The sequence below is a fragment of the Anopheles arabiensis genome, chromosome 3 (assembly GCF_016920715.1).
Source record: "Anopheles arabiensis isolate DONGOLA chromosome 3, AaraD3, whole genome shotgun sequence".
Taxonomy (NCBI): Eukaryota; Metazoa; Arthropoda; class Insecta; order Diptera; family Culicidae; genus Anopheles; species Anopheles arabiensis.
The window spans coordinates 95,527,253-95,551,333 of record NC_053518.1 but is presented as its reverse complement, the minus strand read 5'-3'; the positions used below and the strand labels follow the sequence as shown (position 1 = coordinate 95,551,333).

Genomic DNA, 24,081 nt, shown 5'->3' with positions numbered 1-24,081 from the left:
TTTTGGCTGGAAATCACGAGATTCGACTTACACGGAAATTAGACATACGCGGTATTTTGCAGTCGTTTTCGGTCCCCATTATCCGTGAATCCGTTTCGAAAACCGTAAATGTACATCATGATAGTCTTTGTTAAATGTTCATTATAGCTATTTACTATTTCATTATCCTATTTCTAATACACTAAAGAGAAGTTGGCTGTTTCTCACTAGAAAGTTGTTGGATGTTCTTAATAATTTGCTCAACATATTTCATACAACGCTGTTAACATTCGAGACTTACAATACCTAGAACAATATACCTATATACCTTCTCATACCACATTTTTCAGCAACAGTGTGTACGGCATCTTATCGCCTAGAGCAAACACTGAAACGAGGAGGGCATGTGAAAGATAAACAATCAAAACAATCTTATCAGCTCATCTTCATCCTTCGTCAGCTTCCCTAGACCACTTCACGGTTTGTTAAATGCATCAAAGATGCATGCACGAGTAGTGCAACAAAGAATTATATTTTAATGAGACGTGTAGCAACAGACCAGTGAGTGTTTGACGTTGGTGCTACACATTGCTGCAATTCACCCTAGAAATAGAGAAAGTGTTTCTGTGAATGGACTGTGAAATGGATGTGAAACATACTCTCGACGAATCTAGCTTCTTAGTGCACTCATTCACTACATCAAACAAAAGTGCATGTTCATTGAATCGAAAAAAGTCGCTCTCGGTCCCCATCATTCCATCACAGAATGAAAATTTTTTGTGTGTTCCAAAAGCGATTCATAGTGGGATGAGGCAAAAACTGCCCGAGATGGGAGTGGAATTGCCTTTCGATGATATTGCTATTCATACGGAATTTAAACATACAACAGCTTATCAAACAATAACTAAAAGTGTTTCACAATCTACACTGCCCATTCCTGAAAATTATAGTTTTACTTCAGTGCAAATTCAAATCTACAAGCGACGGTGGTTTTTGCTAGTTTTGACCATTCTTAATATAGCTGTATCATATGTGCAATGGATACAATACAGTATAGTGGCCAATATAATGGCAAAGTATTATAACATTTCATCAGCATGGATCGACTGGACATCTATGATTTTTATGGTGATTTATATTATTGCTGTGTTTCCTGTATCATACGTCATGGACGTAAGAAACATGCGACAGTCCGCAGTTATTGGTACAGTTGGAACAGCGCTTGGGGCATGGATAAAAGTGTTTTCAACAGACCCGTCTCAGTTTCAAATAGTTATTATTGGTCAAATTATTTCAGCAGTTGCGCAAGTATTTTTACTCAGCATTCCTTCGCGTTTATCTGCTACATGGTTTTCTCCTGAGGAAGCTTCTTCAGTATGTGCGTTCGGAGTTTTTGGAGCTCAATTAGGAATTGCCATTGGATTTTTTCTCACACCTATGGTTATTGTAAATCATGAAGAGCTTAGTGCAATTAGTATTGATCTTCAAGTTTTTCTTATGGGAGTAGCTGGAATCTCCACTATGATAGCTTGTATGGTAATAGCTGTATTTAAATCGGAACCACCATTTGCACCCAGCCATGTGCAGGCTTTACAAAGAACAATGAAACCAAGACGCAAAGACTACTGGCCATCTGTAGCACGACTATTAAAAGATGAAAACTATCTAATTTTGGTAATCGCGTATGGCATTAACGTAGGCTTATTCAATGCGTTCTCGACATTGCTCAATCAAATCGTGCTAAATTATTTTCCTGATAGTGCAACCGATGCTGGAAGAATAGGTTTAGCATTAATTGTATTAGGACTGATCGGCTCGATGGTTTTTGGTTATTTACTTGACACGAGCCACAAGTATAAAGCAACTGCTGTATGGGTAGGTGCACATAACCTGATGTAATCAAATTTAAATGTACAAACAGCTTTGTTATAATTCACAGGTCTGTCGGCTCTCAGCAGTCACTTTAGTCATATTTGCACTGGCTTTGGAAAGTCGGTCCAAAAAATTGTTGGCAGTAGCCTCCGTGTTTCTTGGGTAAAGTTTATCCATTTAAATAATGAATAATATTCAGAAAAAAAACTTATACGGTTATTTCTTAGTTTTTTCATGACAGGGTTTCAACCAATAGGATATGAGTTTGCGGCTGAGCTCACATTTCCCGAACCTGATGGGCCAGTAATGGGTATTTTAAATATTTCTACGCAGATTTTTGGTATAGTTATAACATTGATGATATCAGGAATTCAAAAAATACTCGGAGATCTTGTAGGAAACATAGTGAGTAAAAAAGAAGTTTTCTTTTTAGAATAGAAATCATACTTTTATTTATAATCTTTTGTGTCAAGGTTTTCGCAGCATTTCTCTTACTAGACGGAAACATCATCGCTCTGATTCGATCAGATTTACGACGTTATAATACTCATTTGGAAATAGAAAGCGAGGCTGCGAGGGAATTCGCTGAGGATGCTAGTGTACGCTACGGTGATATCTCAATCTATGAAGATTCTCCCTTAAAATTGAAAATAGATGGCTGCAGTTGATAGTAGAATATCTAGCTTTGTGGTCAATAGTCATCTTTATCTATACAGTCTGTTCCCGAGTTTCGTGGACCTCGACATACGCGTATTTGGATATTGTGTCATACCAGTACAATTTGCTCCAAGAATGTAAAGGAAATTGCTTTTTTGCAAAAAAATAAACCATTTAAAAACATAAATATAAAAAAAATCACATGATCCTTATTAAATAAATGATTGTTCAATGCGAAACCATACAACAGTACAGAGGAAATGAGAAAGCTCTCCTCCAAGCGAGGAAGCTCAACTGGTTGGGGTATCCCACCAACAGATAGCGCCACCAGCTTTTTTGCTATTTTTAGAATGCATGAGTCGTTTGCCGTCTGCTAAACGAAGTCTTTCTATATTCCGTTTAGGTAGAGAGCTTGAGTCGTTTAGAAGCCGTTTAGTGGTCGTTTAGTGGATTTGTGGCACTTGGGGAGTTGTAAGTACAGTCTGCTCCCGAGTTACGCGGTTTTTGCGTTCCCGACGAATCCGCGTAACTCGAACATCCGCGTAAGTCGAATTTCACGTTTTTTGACTAAAATACTATTGATTACTCGGAGTTTTTTATCTAATTTAGTACTATTATACACTTTATCATTTACTTGATATGATTCGCGCAGAAAATTCTAATATTTCTGGCTTTTAAGCGGTTTCAATATGTTAGCAAAAATGCAATTTTTAGCGAACTTGAAGCAAATTGTACTAATTTGACATTTAATCTGTCAAATTTAGAAAACCGCGTATCTCCGAATCCGCGTAAGTCGAGAACCGTGTAACTCGGGAACAGACTGTACAGTGGAGTGCCGTTTATACGGGTACCTTTTAGCCGGGATTCCGTTTATCCGTGCTGTTGAGAAATGACAGTTCAATACAAAAGTGACATTGCGTTATGAGGAGGATATTTGAAAAAGCGGTTATAAGAGCACATTTTCATAACAAAAACACTATAATGCATGGCAAATTTTAAATATTCTCCTTGGAAAAACATGAAGTTAGTAAAAAGTGGGTTATTTTTATCAAAATATAAGAAAAATTTCCAAAACATAACCAGGAATTGGTGATAAAATATATCATTTGACTCATTATCCGTGTTATTCGCTTATCCGGGCGAGGTCAAGTCCCTAGAAGCCCGGATAAACGGCGCTCCACTGTAATACTCCATCTATTGAGCAAATCAATGAAGCTATGGAGCTTTCGTTTTTTTTCTATAAATATTTGATTTTCCAGTCGTTTAACCTTAATCTATAGCGCTTTTGTACTTGGGTTGGGATGTATCCCATTTTTTCATCAACTTCATCTGGTCAGCATAACTATGAACCAAATCTACATCTCCTTTAGATAAAAAGGATGTATTTTCTCGTGCATATATGAACCCCCCCCCTCCCTCCACTTATCACTTCAAAACATACCGAAAACTAACGATTCCAATTGAAACTCCAACCGAAAACTACCGATAAAATTTTGACGCTCCTACCGAAAACCGCCATTAAAATCTGGCCACACTTAGCAAAACGTCTGATGTGATGACAATACAGGTATTCCCCGATATGCGCTGTTAATGCGGACTGGAGGTAATAGCGTATCTCGAATATTAGCGTATGTCGAATTACGCGGTTTTCAGTGAAATTATAGCTAATTCTCGAATAATTTTGCTTGAAGTGGTAGGTTTAGCCATTAAATTAGTTTTTTGATCTGATTTAAACTTAAGATTACAATTTTATACCTTTTGAAAGGGTTTTTAAAAATCGTTCAAAAGAGAATTTATTTTGCATGTGGCATTCGATGTGTCAAATTAGTACATTTTGCTAAAAGAACTGTCAAATTTAAACATAGCGTATAGCGAAATCGCGTATATCGAGTATGGCGTATATCGGAGAATACCTGTAAACGTCTTCAGCAAATGTCATTTCTTTTTTTATTTAGCTGTCAAAAATTCTGAGGTTTGCTGAAAATCGAAATTGTGTCTTGCTTTGATCGGATCTCCTGCGTTTTTGTTAAACATCTACGGAGGAAGGAAAATGCTGCCCGTTCGTTCTATTGCAAACTTATCCATCCGCAACGGTAATGTATAAACGGATCAATTGTTATGAGGAATAGCGCAAAACAAAATTAGTGCTCTTCGCTCATTTGCTCGGTTATTATATAATCATCCTCCATGATGTACTCTACCAGCGGCATTTCTGTCCCGTGGATACCATGGCCCCAACAACTTCCGTGTGTACACCATGAACGACATGCCTGTCCCGGAAGGGGACTTCTTCGAAGAACATCGACGCAAGAATCGGGTGTACAATACCGTGCTCGCTGCGGGTATTGTTATCTTTGGCATCACATTGACTGTGGTTAGTATAACGGAGTTACTCTTACTCACAGAGAATGGAATGAATGGTATCCATTCATTTTGCTGCTATGCAGTGCAACCAAGATCGACCGAGATAAATTTTTCATACGATTTGACATCTCGCTAGATCGACCCCGGTTGCCCTGTACGAACGTGTAAACTTCTCGCATACGTAAAAAAAGCATCATTGACGAACTATTCTTTTTATAGGCCAAGGAGAGCGGATTGATCTACCTTAATTACAGCCCGCCGAAAAGCCTGGACTAAGTGGGGATCAGGATGGCGACGTGTTGTAAACAACATATTAGATGTTTCGTGAAAATAAATCAGTCTAAATGAAAATAGTTAATGTTGTATGAGTTCAGTCATGAAATGAAAGAACAATCTTGGATAAACATACATGGAGGAGAAGGATGAGCTACGTTGTTTTTTTTCTCATAAAAATGGCCCAGTTGGATGTGTCACCAATTTTAATCTTTCTTATATGGCAAAAAAAGCTGAATATAGCATATTAAGCAGTTCGTTAATGACGTACAACTTGAATGTAAAATTTCCAGATCCAATGATTCGCAGATTCTCGAAAAAAAAAATTGTCTCAATTGTCCGTATATTCGTTCTAGATTATTTGCGGTGTTTGAGTGAGATTGAGTTTGACAGCTGCTAATGCGTCACATTTGTGGTATGACAGACCACCGATCCACATCATAAAATTTTATCTATACAAACGGGACGTCTGTGCTTAATACGGAGCAAAAACACTAGGATTCTATCATTTATTCAAATCTGGAATAAGCGCTACATAAGGAAAAATTGCCATTTGTCATTTAACTGGTGGGACAAGTGCTGGTTTATATTCTGTGAAATGGCAGCTGGAATAAAATACATCTTCCAGAAGGAACTGTTCGATGCACTTGATGAACGCATTTTATCCGTGTGCAATGTTAGCAAATTGCATAAAAGGAAAAAAACGTCTTACTTGTGTATCGTTTCTACTATCAAACCCAGTGTTATAGTTAGTGTTTGCCAGATAAAACAGTACGACAAAGCCGTATATAAGAAAAAGCGTTCCTGGTCATTGGAGGAGATAAAGTGCGTCGATGGTCGCAACGAAGCTACGGATACGCATGACTTCGATATGTTGCTGGATAAACCGTATCGATGGTTTGCAGCCAATCTACATGAACGACAAAATTTCATTACGGTTTTATGGAAACAAATTCATAAGCATTGCACCGTTGGAGAGAAGGCCGTGTTCAAAAACATCCCCAAACAGTGGCTTTCGGAAAAATCGCCGGAAAAACAAATTGATGAAAAATACCCCAATCACGGGGGCGCAGTTTCTGCGGACGATGAAGATGAAATTGAAGGGTTTGAGAATGAGGATTTCCACGCCCTGACCGATAAGGAAGAAGCGCACCTTAGTAAACTTGTTGCAGAATGCGATTACGCGATCAGCAATGCTGAATTGTTTATGGATGATTTGAGTCATAACCTTTTGCAGCTGGATGGTGCAAATATACAAAGCGTTCTAGAGTCAGAAAAACAAGTCCAAATGCTAATGGAAAGGATCGAAGAAGCGATTAAAGAAGCTGAAAAGGTAGAAAAACGGCTAGACGACTACGACGAAATACTTTGTCACGTAAGAGATACGATGGAAAAGATGGGAGAAAAGAATCAAATGATTGAGATTGCCAATACCAACAATGTTCGACTGTTGCTAGAACTGGAAAAAGTAGTTACGCAGCTCGATTTGCCGCATGTTCACCAGCTTGCGCTGACAGATACTGATCTAACTCCAAAGGGTTTGCCAGCAGCTATAGCAGCAGGGAAAGCACTGCAGATGGCAATGAACAGTGACATCGACCCTGCACTTTTGCGCCTTACAGCTGTTCAAGATCAGCGCAAAAGATTCGAAAAATGGAAGGCAAAATTTTCGCAAACAATAAGCCGTCATTTGAATAATCTATTCATCCATCTTGGCAATCTTGGAGATTCGCAAACACCTTTCACAAATGAATTGTCGCTTCCAAAGCACCAGAACGTGCATAAAGAGCTATGTACGTTCATGGAGCTTATGCACTGGATGAAAACTATGGATAGAAAGGCATACGATGCCCTTATTAAAGTTTACACTGCTTCATTAAGCAAAGTTTACGACCGGGACATTCAGATATTTTTCGAAAACGCTAAACAAGCACTGACACTAAAGCAATTCAGCTCTAGAGAGGATATTAACAATAGTTCAATAAGCAACAAATTAAAACTTGGTCCACAATCAAACAAACAACCAGCACAGCCGTATGGCATTTTAGGTACCAGCAAAGAGATGTGGTCTCCAGGCGCAGAAGCAATTGAGCGGCAACGATTTGATTCAATTTTGGAAAAGGTGCTTGCGGAACTAGAACCAGTGGCATTAAGCGAACAGCATTTTTGCATTGCGTTTTTTCAATTGGACGTAATTAGTCCTACGGCTAAAAATACGCAAACAACACTGGATGCTGCTAGTAACGAGACAGTGAACCAAAAGGATGAACGAGATACAGCTCCACACATTCCACAGCGAAGGCTTGATCGTCAAATTAACGAAGATGTCCGCCGTATGATGGGGGAATTATTTGCTAACCTTGAAACGGAAATAAACAATTTTATCTTGAGTTTTGAAAAACTAGATAACTAGTAAGTACACTGGAAAGATGACTATGGAAGTAATTTTCCTTCGAAAAATATATACAACATAATTTAAATTGTTTAACTATTTCTTTTAGCTACTCATTGTACGTGCTAGTGCGTCTTACACAACATGTAATGTCGGCCCAAGACGCACAGTCCTTTCTAAGCATGACGTTTGCTTCAGCTCTTATACACGTGAAACGAAGCTTTGATAAATTTATGCAATCACAGTTGCAGTCAATTGATGAATCTAAGCTTCCGAAGCGCTCTAAATGTGGCCTTCTACCCTACGTGGAAAACTTTGAAGAATTCGCCGTAACCGCTGAAAACATTTTTAAGAAAACGGAGCGCCGAAATGATCTTGATAAATGGTACCTTAAACTGGTGGAAGCAATTTTCGAACGCATTCCTGTGCACGCCGCCGAACATTCAAAAACGCCGCACCAAGTAGTAAAAATGGAAAACTATCATCGAATGCACTCCACGTTATCTCAACTAAAGATTCCAGTTTTGGAATCATTGCGAAAGGAAGCAAAAACACGATATAATGATGCACAGAAAGCATACGTTACTAAATACTTTGGCCGGCCGCTAGAACGACTAAACGTAAGGATTATTGTGTAAAGAGAAGCTGTCATAATTTATATGCAGACATATATTTAATCAATGGTTCTATAATTACAGCAATTTTTCGAAGGAATACAAGTGCGTGTGCAGCAAGGTGTGAAAGATACCGAAATTAGCTACCAAATGGCGTACTCTAAGCAAGAATTACGTAAAGTAATAAGTCTTTATCCAGCCCGTGAAGTAAAGAAGGGACTTGAGCAACTGTACAAAAAGGTAGAAAAACATCTTTGTGAGGAAGAAAACTTGCTACAAGTAGTGTGGCGAGCTATGCAGCAGGAATTTATAAACCAATACAACTCATTAGAGCAATGGATCCAACGTTGTTATGCCGGTTCAATGATAACTCTAGAGTTTACCATCAACGACCTGTTGGATTTTTTCTCTGAGATAGCACAGTCACATTAGGCCGAAGAAGAGCTCCAGGACATAATTAAAACGTTTATTAAACAGCCCATCCATACAAGTCGAAGAGCGCTTCGGTTTTAATAAACTGGCCCATCGTCTAAATTATCGTCTTCGTCATTATATGCTTCGCCGTTATCGAAATAGTTATTACCATAATCATTGTCGTCATCCATCTCTTCATCAACCAATTCTTCATCAGCATCATCGCCATCTTTTTCATCTTCCGAGTCACTTTTCTCTTTTTTAACAATATCCGAACGGTCGCCAGATGATTCTTTCTGTTCTAGTGCTTTTAGCTTTGCATCAATATCAGCGGCACTTCGCTGTCGCTTTGCATTTGTTGGTCCCAATGAATTTTTCACTCGTTTGTAGCTTGGTTTTAGTTCCGCAGGCATTAGTTTCCAAAGAAAATCTCCCTCTCGCTTAGTTTTCGGATCGTTCTCTATAACATTCTGAAATGAATCCACAGCATAAAGATGAGCGAAATCAGGCACATTGTACGTTGATGTGGCACGGAGTGGTACTTACAATTACTTTATCGCTGTATCGCTGTACATGAAGTTTAGAACTTTTCTTTGTAGTGTAGTAGGTCGATTCACGTAGATACGAGATAAAATCTTCTTTCCAGAGTATTTTGTAAGTCCGATCGGCGCTAGACTAAGGCGAATGTGGAATATGTAGTAGGAATTTTGTCTCGCAACGATCTTGCGCTACCAATCTTACCTCCAAAGGTACAGGTTTCGCTAGCAATGCTGGATACAACGGAGGTGGAGCTGCCGATGTTACGGTCTGCATTTCTTTGCTTGTGACTCCCAAAGATTGCAGTTGCTCTTGCGTCAAGGTCCCATTTGTTTTACCACGACCTCTTCCAGCCATATCTGCACGAAAATGTTCAATTAGCGTTACTAATCTTAGCTTTACTTATCATAACCATGTACATTATATACCTTCGTTTAATGCAGTAACTTGCTAGCGATTATAGAGAAATGTGATGATTTGCTTTGCTAAACACTAGAGCGGCTCCCGTAGTAAGCGAGCTTTGCATACGATCAATAATATGCGGCAATGCTGGATAGTTATTTTCATCACCCAATGTTATTAACATTTCAATTGTAAACATCATAATGTCATTCAAATTTAGACGTTTTCTGTCATGTTGTGCAACAGTGTTGCCAGAACAATTAGTCTGATATTTTTGAAAAATTCTTTCATATGCTTTACATGACTTGTAATTCTTCATGCACATTTTAGCTGTTGAAATATAAATACAAATACGAATATAGCTGTATGATGGAATACAAAAATGATTGTACTTATACACTTTAATTCATTGCTTAGGTTCGGTTATGCGATACAAAAATTCGACATCATTTTGGCTTATCGCGTAATGAATGCGGTTGACTTCTGATCAGCTGGTGATTACGCAAGTTTTTTTTTTTTAGACAAACGTAAACAAACTTTGCTCGTTCCATTCATGTAATGCTTATCTTTCCGATTTGTTGAGTGCGTCTGCATTTCAAAAATAACTATCGTGGGGGCCAAATAGTGTGGTAAAAGTTTGAGGAAATAATTGCGATATTCAATTGCATATAACAATCATTCTGTGATGAGAGGAGTTTGGAAACTGCTGTTTGGGCGATATCTTCTAGTTACTAATACTATTAGTTCCGGTGTACTGATGCTGGCGGGAGATGTTGCAGCTCAAGAAATTGAACGACGACAGGAGAAAACTACATCGGCTTCAGAAGGCCTCGAAAGGCAGCGAGCCTGTAAGCATTACTGTTCCCCTTTTCAGGGCTATTAGCAATTTTTTTATTATAGTTTATTTTTTATGTTTCATGGCACAGTAAATATGACATTGGTAGGACTTTCCCAAGGCCCGCTGCATCATTATCTTTACAAATGGATGGACGCATATCTTCCCGGCGCTACCGTACGAACAGTGCTCAAAAAGATTGCCATCGATCAGCTTGTTATATCACCCGTCTTCATCGTTACATATTTATACAGCGCTGGTCTTCTAGAAGGTGCTTCTGTAAAGGACTGTAACGCCGAACTGCGCTACAAGTACTGGACTATCTATACAGCGGATTGGCTTGTTTGGCCTCCGACACAGTTTATAAACTTCTACTTACTTAGCCCAAAATATCGTGTCCTTTATATTAATGCCATTACCATGCTGTACAATGTGTTTCTCTGCTACATCAAACATAACGATGATTTCATTTCTGAGATAACACAAAAAATGAAATCGATAAAGCAGGAATGATATGAACAGTGAAATCGGCAACAATCGACAGCTTAACACACATACATGGGAATAATTCTACTGATTATTTTTTCCCTATTTATTGTTTTATTTTACCCGCACGCTATATTGAAATCTTTCACTATTCCTTCTATTGTTACGTTGCCTATGGTCAAATATTTGTTTAAAGATGGAAGCTGTTTAGATTTAATACAAGAACAGTATTTTCTCTTAGGCCTATCAGCAACTAGGTAAGCGCAGAGTAATACTTTGCCAGCTGAAATCTATAGGAGCTTTCATCCGGCCAGCGACAAAGTATCGTTATCATTTTGTTTTTCATATTTGTCCTAACTGTACAATGTCTAGAACAGTTATTATCTTACAGCACTTTTTTATGGCAGAATAGAAATAAAGTATTTATTTAAAATTGCATCAGCTTTGAGCAAATGTTTCTAGTTTCCGACCAATGCAAAACTTTCTAATTACTTCGCAACTAGAACTGAGCAACAAATGTACAGCAGTTCTGTTTTAAAATATAATACGTTTTATCTACTCGATTATTTTAGCGCCGTACGAATTCCATTGAGCTAGAGAAGTCGCATTTATGAAACCCCAACGCCATTTTTGTCGTGGGTTAGTAGGTTCGCACGGATTCACGAACACTTCTCGGTTATTCGGGTTCATATCGAGGCATCGATTATTTTTGCCCTGTTTTAACATCTGCGTCTCAGGTTCATACCGCCACAACTGATTGCCTTGCCCGCCGTGACAATGGTACAGTAGAATTTTGGCATTTGGCACACTCTCCGATACGTCCCAGCAAAGCTCACCGAACTTGATACGTAGATCGCGATGCCAGGATAGTTGGAAAAACTGATTCGGCTGTGGTTGTTTTTTGTCCTCAGCGCAAGAGTACAACCCAATTGTTTGTTTTTCGCCATGATTTAACGTATCCACGCAGAGGGCTGCATTGGCGACGCTCTGTATGGCGCCGTTCGCAAAGTCTGGTGGCTCTATTGGGGGATACTTCTCAATCAGATCGAAGGCCACTTGGGTCATAAACCATTTGAATGGTTTGCACTGCAGTTTCTCGCGTATCGCCAGCTGTCGTGAAATATCTCCTACGTCCGTATTTTCATATTTCTTGCGATCGCGCATGTACAGATATTCCTTGTATTCGTCCATCCAGACTTCGGCCACACGTTTGTAGTTTCGCGTGAGGAAATCTTTCTTGCGCGGATTGCCGAACGGAGCGTATCCGCGATATATGTGACCGACGCGCGAGCATGGCGCATCGTACATCTTGCCACCACATTGCCATATTTTAAAACTCAGCTCATACTGTTCTCCACCCCAGATGTCCAGGCCCTCATCGTAGCCTCCGATTTCCCAGAAAAATTTTGCACTTATTGCAAACAGTCCGCCGGCCATTACTGGACTTTCGAATGGTTCAGTGGGATTTTGCAAATCTCTCGGCAAAAGTGGTAGACGCTTGTAGAAAAATTTCCAATCGAACGCACCTCTGGCTCCTTCGTCCTGCGCTCGGTACTCGAACGTATCCCAATCGATTACATCGATGAAAGGACAGACACATGTGCGATAGTCTTCGGCAATAGGTTCTAGCAATGGAGGCAACCAATTCACGTTGGCTTCCGTGTGGGAATCCAGGAAAATAAGCACATCAGCTGTAGCAATTTTAGCACCAGCCAGTCGAGCAGTAATTAACCCTGAGCGTTCTGGCAATCTTACTACTTTCACTTTTGGCATATTTTCGGTGACGTATTCATCCAACTGTTGCTTCAGGAACTCCTTTGTGCTACAGTCATCAACGAGGATAATTTCAGCGATGAGCTCCGGAGGCGACCGCAGCAAGACACTGGAAGCAGTCCGTAACAGAGTACTCCAATGTTCGTTGTAGAATGGAACGACGACACTTACAGTGGGAAGTTCACTCAAGTACTGTTTTTTTCGGCATCCCCGATGCCGTATATCGGGAAGCGATCTATTAAGAGAAATTTTATCGCTTAATACTGCATTGAATCCATTCTTTTTGAATAGTTTATCCTTCATCTCATGTTCGCTTTTATCAAGCTGGCCTGCTTTTCCATGTTCCCCGATACCGCTCCGCTTGGCTTCTTCATGGATGAGATCATAGTTATGCCAATCGATCCGCTTCTGATGCACATTCTTAGATGGATTGTTAAAGAAGGATCCTTCTCTTGCGTGTGATTCCTTCTGCATTTGTGCTTCCGGCCCAAACACCCCATCCAGAGTATGTTTAGCATTGTCGCTAAATGAACGGATTAGCAATGTAATAAACAACAACGCTCCTCCTGATACAAACAAGTACTTTATCAGCGTAAGTAAGTTTCTCCTCATCTCCGAGCTGCACCCCTGCAAAGAGAATACCACCAACAATCAAATATTATGGCTAAAAATGGATAATACTACTCATAAATACCACTCGTGTGCCGATATCGCTATCGTGACTAACCTTTTCAATATGATGAGCTGGCAATTGTGCCCCAATGCAGCCACACACTTGGACAAACAATTCACTTGCTTTCAGAACGAGGTAAAAATGCTACACGGTGCAGAAAGCATAGCAAATAAGAACTCCACACGGTTCATTCTTCGCACGGAGACCAGATGGCTTTCAATCTGTAGAAAATTTAACCAGCGACGCCTTTCACTGAATCGAAGAGGCAGGCAATGATAAAAACAACAAATCACAAAAAGAAGCTCCAAACCGGTATAACGGGACTTCTTGGCAAGTTATGCTCAAACAATCACTTTGGTAATTTAAAGGAAAATTCCTTTTTTTCTGTTCGAGGAAGGCTATTTCCTTGCCATTGATCAACACTGCAGGAGCATTTCAGTTGCTAAAGGTGATTATATCGCTCTATTATTGTTTATGCTGAGCAAGATGGCAACAAGTGGTTCGCGTCATTAGATGTTTCCGGTGAATTCATTTGACATTTATATGAATTGTGTTTTGTTTGTATACCGGACGCTGGAGGAGTAGCATGTACAGTCATTCGTTATCGAAATAATTTACCGAAATTAATATGAAGATCCCATAATATGAAGAGGCCTAATCCAATTAATTATTATGAATAATGCTGGTAGTCCAATTGCGAGAAAATTGCACAATCCATCTCGCACAGAGGCATCAATGAATCATCCGCCGCCCCTTTACGATTTGTTCCAGCTGTCGCATCCATTCCGCGTCTGCCGTCAGAATGCTCACCGAAGAGCTCAGCAGGACAGGGTGGTGGTTCAATCGCGACATTATTGTAGCATCTCCTCAAGGGTAGTTGATCGATCACTGGCGATTTGTAGCAAGCGGTGGTGTTATACAGAGCAGAATCTGGTTCAGCACCTTTACACGCATCATTGAGCACTGTAGTAAAAGCAACCACAATAGCAGTAACACCAGCGAGAGCAATGTTACAGACGACGAGGTTTCCCGCCATCTCTGGGCAAGTTACCAGCGTCAACAAACAGCTTAACACGTTCAGCCCGGTGGCAGGCCCCAGAGCCTGTCATTGAACTTTCCCGTATGCCTGTGGCGGGGGGCCCTGGGGCCCGCCATTGGTCTTTTGCTAAGGAAACAAAAAACATTGCGAACAACTGTACTCCACTCGCATGAATAGCAGCAGTGGGCAAGTAAAAGAACGGTGTTCTAAGAATTATTGCGGTTGGTAAAAACCTCATCCTACACACAGCGGCGGATGTAACGGTAGACGAACTAGGCGGTCGCCTACCTGCCGATCTGCCGATATCGACCCTGCCGATTCAGGGGTCCCGTAGATCGGTAGTCTATAGTATGCAGTATGTATACAAGTGGACAGAGTACTAGTTCCTAGGGCCTCCGCGATAATGAACGTGGGACCCCGAGACTGGCGAATCATTTGCACCCGCCCCCCTCCCCCCCTGTCAGCAATTTAAGTAGCCTGTAAAATCTCCCAACAGTTGATTGCCAGAACACCCCCCCGAGTGAAGCAATACCTGTCGGAGATCGGGTGTCCAACATTGATGGTAGGTTGCAATCAGCCACCGGGCTATGTTATGATGGCGTGCTCCAGGCTCGTGAGCAGGCTAACAAAAGACAGCGAGAGAGTGAATACGTCTGATTAAGTTCCCGAAAAACATGAAAGATAAGAACGAATGCACCAACCTAAAATGGATGAAAAGTAATTTTGCATATAATTCCCTACGATAGACAATAATTAGAAGCTGTTCAAATGTAGTTTATATTTTTAATTAAGAAGAAAATGCAATTGTTCTTACTTGTTTCTCTTATCTTTTATTTCGCTGTAAAATGTTTAACAAAAAATTGTAATGTCTTAATCCATAAGATTTCGTTACAACTATGTATCGCTTTTTAGTTTCTAAGCATTCTTTTTTATTTAATATAATTTCAGTATGAATCGCCATCGTCGTAATTTGTCATTATTTCCTATTTATTACCCACCGTTCTTATACTGATGCGTCGATTTCAAAGGTGTTACTGAGAGATCGACAAACGTTCCATATTCATGGTTTATGTTCAATCGTCGCATTAATGGTCATTTTTATGTGTATGTGCTGTTATTCTGAACTGGACATGGCCAAAAACACCGGCATACAATAGTCTGCATTAGACGAACATGTAGTTTTGACAGAAAATGACAGGAAAAGACAGTTTTTGTGGGAAACGTTTCAAGAAAGACAAAGCCATTAAATAAGCAAAAGTTTATAAATAAACTCGTCCATAGTTTCGGCAACGTTATAAAATCATACAAAATAATACAGGTTTTTGCAGTATTATACAAAAAGTAAACGATACATAAGTAAGGAAAGAATGCATGACACAAATACATCAAGAATATTTGTCTAAACATGAAGATCAAGTATAAATAAGCAAAAAGCAAACATAATCTCTAACGGGACAAAAGAGCCTCATAATTAAACGGCGTCTAAACGAAAAGTAAGTTTGATGGATTTTCTCGCCCCATTTCCTTCAACAACTCACTGTCGGTGTTAGAAAGTAGCAGTGTTGCAGCAGAAGAATTGCATAATGTAGCGCATATCTTATCAAAAGATTCTTTTGTTATCTCAGTAGCAGGTAAGGATGCGACTTCATGGTATCTAAAAATGAAAAAAAAAAACATTTAAATTACATTTTAATGTTGTTCATTGAAGCTCATCTTTTTTTATTAAACCTAGACTAAATGGCTTACGTTTTGGATTTGTATTTTTCCTGTATTGCTTGTTGTTGCATTGTTACTGCATCAACATGAGTTTTGTTTAGATCTAAAATTATGTCTTTCATGTCGACCAGTTTGTAACCAGTATTATTCTCTAACATCTTCGACCACATCGGTAAATCGAGAGTGCGTCTTGCTAATGCCAAAGCACCAGCTGCAATTTTGGATGGCATATACGTTAGGAATGGATCTGCTTCCAGCAATGACAACTCGCAAAGATACTGCAAAATGAAAATCGAAATGAATTCACAATGGTCTCGAAAACAAGTGAAATACATAAGGAAGCTTAAATATTACCATTGTTAAATATTTAACTTTATCGGGTACGTCGTTCATCACACAATAGGTATTAGTAAATACCAACGAAGTTGGTACCGTCAAATCAAATGAAAGAACCTTCAGTATGAGCTGCTCCATTCGCAACACTTGGGTCTTGGTGTACGTATCATCTGTTATGTAAACAAACTCGCTCACGTCCGGTGGATAGATTTCCTCGTACTTGCTGCGATTGGTGATGGAAGTGAGATTTTTATAAAATAATGCGTTTATAATACTTATGCTATGCTATGCTTACGCTGCGATAAACATGGCGGCTGTGCCTACTAACTGAAGCTTGGCACGAACTACCGACATGAAGCTAAGGAATCGATCGATGTAAGATACGGCAAGGGCAAGTGTTTCTCCCTGCAGTTTGTATTCTTCAGAAACCTCCACCAACCAATCGACCAGAATTGTGCGCATAGAATGGGTTATGTCAGTCTGTTTAAGCATATATCCCGGCTTCGGACGATTGCGCTTTTCGGCTTCTTTGAGATAAAGTAGTATGTCTTCCTGGTACTCCTCTACCTCGAAGAAACGCTCGCGATCGTTCCTAGGGATGGGTCCTTCTTCGACAATTATGCTAGTCGACTTGTCTATTGACATTGGAGAAAAGTTTTCTCCCACTGACATGGGAGTTTCGAGCAGTTCTGCATGTTTTAGCTCTTGCAAAGGAGCGCTACGGATACCAAGAATGTATAATTACCATTATTATCAACTTCTTTGCTTTTCTATCTTGCCTCGTAACTTTCATCCAACTACTTACCGCTTCTCTAGGATCGCGTCATCTTTCTTAGGGACACACATTTCCTTTACATTTTCTTTCGACTCGTCGTATATCTCGAACCCTTTGAATGGTTCATTTGGGGCGGATGATTTCTTAACAGCCTTAACCTGTATATTCTGCTTAGCTTCCACAGCATTCTCGTCACTCACTTTTCCAGACTTAGGCAACAGAACAGCACCGCCTGGACGTAGATTTTTTACTTTGCCCTCCTTTACCTGTCATTAATGGTTAAATAATTTGTTTTGTTTCTTTAGCTACACATGTCTTGCAAAGGCAGCTAATTTGAGTTTGAACTTACAGTCTTTTCCATATTCGCCACATTGCTTTGGACATTGCTGAGAACGCTGAACATAGTCCGTTGTTGCTGGTGCTGAATGCCAATGGAATGTAAAATAACATTTTTTCCAGCTGGTAGCCCCCCAGCGCCATTGTTAGATGCCAGGATTGCGTTTTTCTTTCCTCCTACAGGCGCCAGCACGCGGTTCTCCTTTTCCAAATCTTCATGAATTCGGAACGCCGCCATTTTTAACACTATTCTGAATACCTTTCGCACAGTTAACCAACTTACTATTCGTTGCTTCTTTACTTTTCTAAGCAGGAAAATAGTTGATTAGTTTTGCGAGTCTAAGGTTGCTTCGCGTAAGACGATGGAAGCTTCGTTGTATGTATGTGTGTGTGGGCTTCGCCAACTATATACGCACTTGAATGCTTCAGGTTGTTATTAGTTTAGATATTTCTGCAGATTGTCACCAGTTTATCCAATTGCGTCTATTTTGCAATATATGTATATATATATAGAGGACAAAACCTATAAATGCTGAGACATTCAAGCAAATAATGCTGTAAGCAGATTAGTGCGTGCGTGCCGAACTTAGCGCTTGGCTTGAGAATGCTTCTTAGCGCATTATTTTTAGAGATGGGGTAATTTCATACAACTATGAAACAAATTTCCCTCAAATATAATGTAATTTTAACATCACATCGAAACAAACACTCAATCACTAATACGGGACATAGGACACGAACAAAACTAGAACTACGTCGAAGTGCTTGACGAGAAAGCGCTTCCTTTTTTAAACAGGGAAGAAAATGGAGGCAAACGAATCAAACAGCTGTCGGCAACGGTTTTTCGGTCTCACCTCAGTCAATGGTTTGCAATATACTGTGCGGCGTTGTGACGTCACAGTGGTTCATATGGTCGAGTTGAACCAAGGTAGATTAAAGAGATCAGGTGGTGGAGACAAAGTGGATAAAACATATTAGGTGTTTTACATATTCAGATCTGCTTTATCCGTAGAGCTGGCAACCAAATTTACACACGTAACCGTCCAAATAGACATAGAGCGGCAACGTCGCGCGTGACGAGAAATAGCTCAAAATTTCACTCGGTGTAGATCAAAGTAGCTCATTTGACTCAGTCAACCAACTTGTTTTTTATTAGAAAACAGACAAAAATAGGTTAAAATGTGTTCAAATCTATTTTTTTTTGCGTTTGGCATTAATCTGGCTTTTAAAAAATTAGATAATTCGATTATTTAGGATGAAGCAAAATTGTCGCGCGCGACGAGTAGCTCTGTTTGCAAAATTTAGCTACTTTTTTCGCGCGCGAAGTCGTCGCGCGCGACGTTGTCGCTGTATGTCTATTTGGACGGTAAGTTGGCAACCGGCATACCCGAGTATTCCACACGTTTTGACACAAAAATAACTGGTTTCATACAAGGTGTATGTATTTAGAAGGTTGATTTTTATCGCTTTTGCTGGGCGACATTGTGGGAGACATCTGTCAATCACTGCTTACAAATTTCATTACCCAACACCAGCCCTCCCCGATTTCTATACCGGAGCCCACGGAACAGTTATGTCATGTCGAGAAATGTCATTTTACTCTGAACAACTTCACCTTGTCATATTAAAACATCTTGGTTTCATGTGTAAACAATACGTTCTTTCTTTTAATGCCGTAACCCAAATAGCCAGAATTGCTTAAGCAGCTCATTTTGGCATGCTAAAGATCGCTGCTCTAATTCGCAGTAGATAAATAACCACAGAAGACTATATTTCTAACTTTCTGAGCAAAAATCTATATAAATGGTCGTGTGGTCAGATACGTGGGTATCAACACCATCGACCATTACTCAAATCTCACTTGCTTCAGTGCTGGTGGATTCCGTTGGAGTTTACACAGACCACTGATTGATCTCAAATATCGAGTAAAATTGTGAATGTTTTGGATAGACTTTGGAGTGAGTACAAAGAAAAATCATCAACGCATCCAGTTTGTTATGGATCTAACTGTCAAACCAGATTTTCTTCCTCTTTTCGTTTTTAGACATCAAATTGCACTACATAATCCCACCTGATGTATCAACTCACGGCAGGACTCCACACAGCATAACACGGAGCGCAACATAACAACTGACAGCTTCCAAACGCTTCAGAAAACGCTTGGGAAAAGAGGCAAAGCGTTTAATTACCTGTTGGTCATCGCAGTAGGTTGGTAGCTTTTCTACGGGCAATGAGCGGCCTACTGAGGATATTCAAAACTTATTACCATCAAAGAAGCGTTTTCTGACCGCAGGACTCAAAGTGTATGAATATCAGGTGGTCTCGTCCCATACAAATTGACAACTAATTTCGAAATAAAAAAAAATCTCCTTTTGACAGAATGGGTGAAGTGAATTTCCATAGGAACCGTTCGCTTTGTTCTTAGCAACACATACGTAGTACACATTGGTGTCCTCATCGACGGCATTATTTTGATCCAAAAATGGATTTTAATTAGTTCAGATTTGGTTTAGCTTACAGTAACATATATTTTGAGTGCTTTTTAAGGTATTTCAGTGCAAATAACGAAGATTCTAAGATTGTTTGTGTGTAAGGCAAGTCGTCAGAAAGCTTGTTTGGGGAAATGTTTTCACCCATGCTGTCAAAAAGTGACGTTCAACTTTTGCTATAAAAAACAGGCTATGAGACCACCTGATATTCATACACTTTGGCAGGACTCCACACAGCATAACACGGAGCGCAACATAACAACTGACAGCTGCCAAACGCTTCAGAAAACGCTTTATTGCTGGTATCATATTTTGAATATCCTTAGTAGGCCGCTCATTGCTCGTAGAAAAACTACCAGCCTACTGCAATGACCGACAGTTAATGAAACGCTTTACCTCCTTTCCCAAGCATTTTCTGAACCGTTTGGCAGCTGTCAGTTGTTATGTTGCGCTCCGTGTTATGCTGTGTGGAGTCCTGCGGTCACTTTGATAGATTCCAAAATCGAGTGACAGTATTTTTCTTCGTGTAATAAGGCCTTAACGGTTTTAAAATAACCCAAGGTCTCCCTAATATGGTGACCCTCCCCCAAAGGACGCACCTAATCTCCTCAATACACCTTGCATCGAACATTTATTTTGTGAACTGTCATTTGATCTTTCCAAACCATATCCTTGATTTGACTCTGTGCGTGTGATTTGTCAAAGCTTTTCTCATGACAGCAATAAGAGGGCTGCGTTTTTATAGTTTCGAGCAATTCCTTCCTAAAACTTCGAAATCGCTATGAAAATCTTGTAAAAAAAAAAAACATTTTCCAAACATACAAATTTGCTTCTGCAATCTTGCCAATGTGCAGTTTTGTGTTTGCCTATTCTTCTCAGCTCGGTGTGTGTGCTAACATCCAGCTTTGTTGCAAATCTCTCTTTCCTCTGGGTATCTCTTGCGATCCTTGGGTACAAAAAATAATGTTTGCTGCAAAACAATAATTAACACGTTCAGCAGCACTTCTTCAGGTAAGTTGTTATTTGTGCCTAAATTGTATTACTTAAGCTGACAATTGAAGTGCGTGGTTTTGTCAATTTAGAAAGAAACAATATTAGCTGCAAAAAATATTCTTAATAAATGTGTTGCTTTCTGTGATTTTGTGTGAGTATGTGATAGCTAATACAGTGCATGTATGTTTTCAAACATCTAAAGCTGCTAGATATTCATTTCAATGTCGCATACACAATGGTATTATGTATATAGTTTAAAATGAGACTTGTGATCATATGAGGGTAAAAGTAAATCACTGGGAACTCAAGATTCTAGGTGTTTATTTATGTGACTCAATCCTATCGCATTTACAGATTAACAGATTAAGGCTGGACTTCTACAGTTGCTGCATAATCAAATCACGCGTACATGCATTTAATGATAAATCTTTTCTTTTCCTTATTTAACAGATCTTCGTCGTACTTCCAAGAAAAGTATACCAGCGTTTGAGTGGGGCCAGATGAATTGACATTCCATCGTCGACCTGTTCCGGGAACGGAGAGCAATCGATTAACCCGTATATGGTGTAGCGCCGCATACCATCTCTTTGTGTCATCAGTTCTTAATTAACTTCAAGTTTGACCCACAACATCTGACTACTGAATCTTGCGTAATGATAACAAAAAATTGACGAACGGACATAGACAACACACTAATGGCGATTTGTTGTACATTTTGGATCGCGCAGAAACATTGTTAGCAGCCCCGATTGATCTCAGTCGAACAAACTACAACAACAGTGTGAGTCTCGTCGCGGGATGCATTATTTTGGAGCAACTCTTTCATTGCCTGTACTGGCATTATCACTTTCAAGGCATGAGTCATCATCTGTTATCAGAAAGCCTGTGTCGTTTGAAAGGCCCACGGTTTGTCCAGTGTTCAACCAGCAACCGCTAGTTCAGTAATCAAGCGAGCGGAGCGAGTTAATCATACTAGCAACAAACTGTTATCTGTTCCAAAGCTGAGAATAAGTAAAGATTAAAGGTGGTTACCTGCTGTTACGTGATAAGTCCCGAACGAAGTGTCCCGAAAAACTGTGAATGCAACCGACCTATTATGCGAGAACTTGATACAATCTAGAACAGCGAACAGTTAGACATATTTTTTTGAAACAATTATACAGTATCTGTGCTATTGCTTGTGCATCTAAGCGGAGCCGTGCGTGTGTGTTTGTGTAATAAGGACACATTAGTGCAAAGAAGAACGTATAACAGTCCAATCATGAAACAATGTCGCCAACGATGATAACCATCATACACTGCTTGGCTATCGGTATACTGATATTTTGGTGCGGAAAATGGATCATTCATCTGACTGCCATCACGTATGGGAAGATAAAACTACATAAAAAAGCATCCCAACAGCCGCGAGAAACTCCGTATCCCTCGGTGTCGATCCTGAAGCCGCTAATGGGAGTCGATCCAAATTTACAGAACAATTTGGAAACCTTTTTCCTCATGGACTATCCGGTCTACGAGCTGCTTTTTTGCATCGAATCCCCGGATGACCCAGCGGTTGAAGTTGTCAAACGATTATGTGATAAATATCCCAGTATCGAAGCTAAGCTTCTTGTCGGCGGCTCGAACGTGGGAGTAAACCCAAAGATAAATAATCTCTATCCGGGCTATATGCAGGCTCAATATGAGCTAATAATGATTTCCGATGCAGGTATTCGGATGAAGAGTGACACATTGACCGACATGGTGAACCATATGACGGAAAAGGTTGGATTAGTGCATCAGATGCCGTTCGTATGCGACCGAGAGGGGTTTGCAGCAGCGTTTGAGAAAATATACTTCGGCACAGTGCAGTCCCGGATCTACTTGTGTGCAGATCTCCTCGGTATTAACTGTCATACGGGAATGTCCTGTTTAATGCGCAAAGACGTGCTAGATCAACTGGGAGGTGTCCAGGCGTTTGGTTGCTATCTGGCCGAAGATTTCTTTCTGGCCAAGGCATTCCACGATCATAATTGGAAGTTGACGATCAGCAGCCAGCCTGCATGGCAGAACTCTGGCATTTGTGATATTAGCAGCTTTCAGGCGCGCCTTACACGATGGGCAAAGCTGAGAGTGGCCATGGTGCCAACGACCATCCTCCTCGAGCCTATGTCAGAGTGCATCATCGTCGGTATGTTTGCTTGCGGCGCCGCGAAAGTACTTTTCCGATGGAATCCATTGGTGTTTTTCCTCATTCATACACTAGTGTGGTTTCTGTCCGACTGGGTATTGCTGTCGATCATCCAGAATGGGGCGTTACCATTTAATAAGTTTACCTTTTTCGTCGGATGGGCTTTTCGCGAGATCAGCGGACCCTACCTATTCTTTAATGCTTTATGGAATCCAGCTATCAGATGGCGAACTCGTGTGTATAAGCTTGCTTGGGGGGGCGTTGCGTACGAACTAACATCTCAAATTAAGTCATAATTTGGGCTTACGTTGTTTTATTTTCTTTGCGTATGTCTCTACTATTCGAACAATTTGCGTTCATAAGGAAAAACTTCATGAGTGAGCCATTTTTTTTTAAGCAAGCGCACATTTGTACGAATAATATAAATACCCCACCCGAGAGAGCATTGTATGGAATAGGTTTATACATGAACGGTGTCAGATTTTTGTTCAGTTTGTTTTTTCGTACACGATTGTTTTCCACGTCTTAATGTCACCAGTAAATGTATGCAAACGAAAACAAATATTCGGTTTATAAATCACTCGTTATTTCACTAGAAGTATCGTAAAAACCATCGTCGTTTAATATAATATATTCAGTACATTTGTCATTTTGCATACGGTATAAATGTTAATTTGCGATGTTGATGAAACATCTCGATCAAAGGATCACCGTGGATAAGTTTTGGTTAAACGAGTTTATGTTTTTATGTTTACTTTACCACTGTTTGATGTATATACTATTTATAAATCTTATGAAAACTAAGTTAGAACCCACTTTGGAACAAATAAAAGAATTAGCTGAACGTAACAAAGTAATGAATGTCTTGCTATACGATGTATAAAATGCTAGAGAAAGAAAATTTTCTGACAAGAATGTATCTCTCTAACATATGTACAATGCTAACCATCATCCCC

General features: G+C 39.9%; 8 protein-coding genes across 11 annotated transcripts; 5 read left to right on the top strand and 3 right to left on the bottom strand.

Annotated features, from left to right (window-relative positions):
* The first annotated feature begins 383 nt into the window (after nt 1–383).
* Nucleotides 384–2,709, top strand: LOC120904104 (feline leukemia virus subgroup C receptor-related protein 2-like). Of its 2 annotated transcripts, XM_040313865.1 has the most exons (5): nt 384–540; nt 1,740–1,854; nt 1,919–2,013; nt 2,079–2,256; nt 2,325–2,709. In XM_040313865.1, exons 1-5 carry the CDS (start codon nt 518–520, stop codon nt 2,517–2,519), a joined length of 606 nt encoding a protein of 201 aa, XP_040169799.1. In that variant the 5' UTR covers nt 384–517; the 3' UTR covers nt 2,520–2,709. The 2 variants fall into 2 exon arrangements, with proteins under 2 accessions (XP_040169799.1, XP_040169798.1); XM_040313864.1 differs by lacking the exon at nt 384–540 and having other exon boundaries at nt 547–1,854.
* A 1,747-nt stretch (nt 2,710–4,456) lies between these two features.
* On the top strand, nt 4,457–5,225 carry LOC120902151. Its single transcript, XM_040310691.1, has 3 exons — nt 4,457–4,601; nt 4,713–4,882; nt 5,092–5,225. The coding sequence occupies exons 1-3, from the start codon at nt 4,559–4,561 to the stop codon at nt 5,146–5,148; spliced, it is 270 nt and encodes an 89-aa protein (XP_040166625.1). The 5' UTR covers nt 4,457–4,558; the 3' UTR covers nt 5,149–5,225.
* Nucleotides 5,226–5,549: 324 nt separating this feature from the next.
* Nucleotides 5,550–8,685, top strand: LOC120902143 (exocyst complex component 1). The gene is made up of 3 exons (XM_040310677.1): nt 5,550–7,557; nt 7,647–8,157; nt 8,236–8,685. The coding sequence occupies exons 1-3, from the start codon at nt 5,744–5,746 to the stop codon at nt 8,581–8,583; spliced, it is 2,673 nt and encodes an 890-aa protein (XP_040166611.1). The 5' UTR covers nt 5,550–5,743; the 3' UTR covers nt 8,584–8,685.
* Nucleotides 8,597–9,707, bottom strand: LOC120902149 (DNA-directed RNA polymerase III subunit RPC7). The gene is made up of 4 exons (XM_040310689.1): nt 9,531–9,707; nt 9,307–9,461; nt 9,112–9,240; nt 8,597–9,035 (listed from the first exon to the last, which is right to left on the bottom strand). Exons 2-4 carry the CDS (start codon nt 9,457–9,459, stop codon nt 8,661–8,663), a joined length of 657 nt encoding a protein of 218 aa, XP_040166623.1. The 5' UTR covers nt 9,460–9,461; nt 9,531–9,707; the 3' UTR covers nt 8,597–8,660.
* Nucleotides 9,708–9,973: 266 nt separating this feature from the next.
* Nucleotides 9,974–11,263, top strand: LOC120902150 (mpv17-like protein 2). The gene is made up of 2 exons (XM_040310690.1): nt 9,974–10,352; nt 10,431–11,263. The coding sequence occupies exons 1-2, from the start codon at nt 10,190–10,192 to the stop codon at nt 10,850–10,852; spliced, it is 585 nt and encodes a 194-aa protein (XP_040166624.1). The 5' UTR covers nt 9,974–10,189; the 3' UTR covers nt 10,853–11,263.
* On the bottom strand, nt 10,911–13,797 carry LOC120902144 (N-acetylgalactosaminyltransferase 6-like). 2 transcript variants are annotated; one of them, XM_040310679.1, is made up of 2 exons: nt 13,326–13,797; nt 10,911–13,262 (listed from the first exon to the last, which is right to left on the bottom strand). In XM_040310679.1, exon 2 carries the CDS (start codon nt 13,208–13,210, stop codon nt 11,381–11,383), a length of 1,830 nt encoding a protein of 609 aa, XP_040166613.1. In that variant the 5' UTR covers nt 13,211–13,262; nt 13,326–13,797; the 3' UTR covers nt 10,911–11,380. The 2 variants fall into 2 exon arrangements, with proteins under 2 accessions (XP_040166613.1, XP_040166612.1); XM_040310678.1 differs by having other exon boundaries at nt 10,911–13,225; nt 13,326–13,796.
* A 1,320-nt stretch (nt 13,798–15,117) lies between these two features.
* Nucleotides 15,118–18,331, bottom strand: LOC120902147 (G2/mitotic-specific cyclin-A). The gene is made up of 7 exons (XM_040310685.1): nt 17,890–18,331; nt 17,487–17,778; nt 17,168–17,403; nt 16,658–17,080; nt 16,381–16,585; nt 16,057–16,304; nt 15,118–15,964 (listed from the first exon to the last, which is right to left on the bottom strand). The coding sequence occupies exons 2-7, from the start codon at nt 17,709–17,711 to the stop codon at nt 15,793–15,795; spliced, it is 1,509 nt and encodes a 502-aa protein (XP_040166619.1). The 5' UTR covers nt 17,712–17,778; nt 17,890–18,331; the 3' UTR covers nt 15,118–15,792.
* A 2,318-nt stretch (nt 18,332–20,649) lies between these two features.
* On the top strand, nt 20,650–23,982 carry LOC120902148 (ceramide glucosyltransferase). 2 transcript variants are annotated; one of them, XM_040310688.1, is made up of 3 exons: nt 20,650–20,973; nt 21,406–21,605; nt 21,684–23,982. In XM_040310688.1, the coding sequence occupies exon 3, from the start codon at nt 22,225–22,227 to the stop codon at nt 23,419–23,421; it is 1,197 nt and encodes a 398-aa protein (XP_040166622.1). In that variant the 5' UTR covers nt 20,650–20,973; nt 21,406–21,605; nt 21,684–22,224; the 3' UTR covers nt 23,422–23,982. The 2 variants fall into 2 exon arrangements, with proteins under 2 accessions (XP_040166622.1, XP_040166621.1); XM_040310687.1 differs by having other exon boundaries at nt 21,406–23,982.
* Nucleotides 23,983–24,081: the final 99 nt, after the last annotated feature.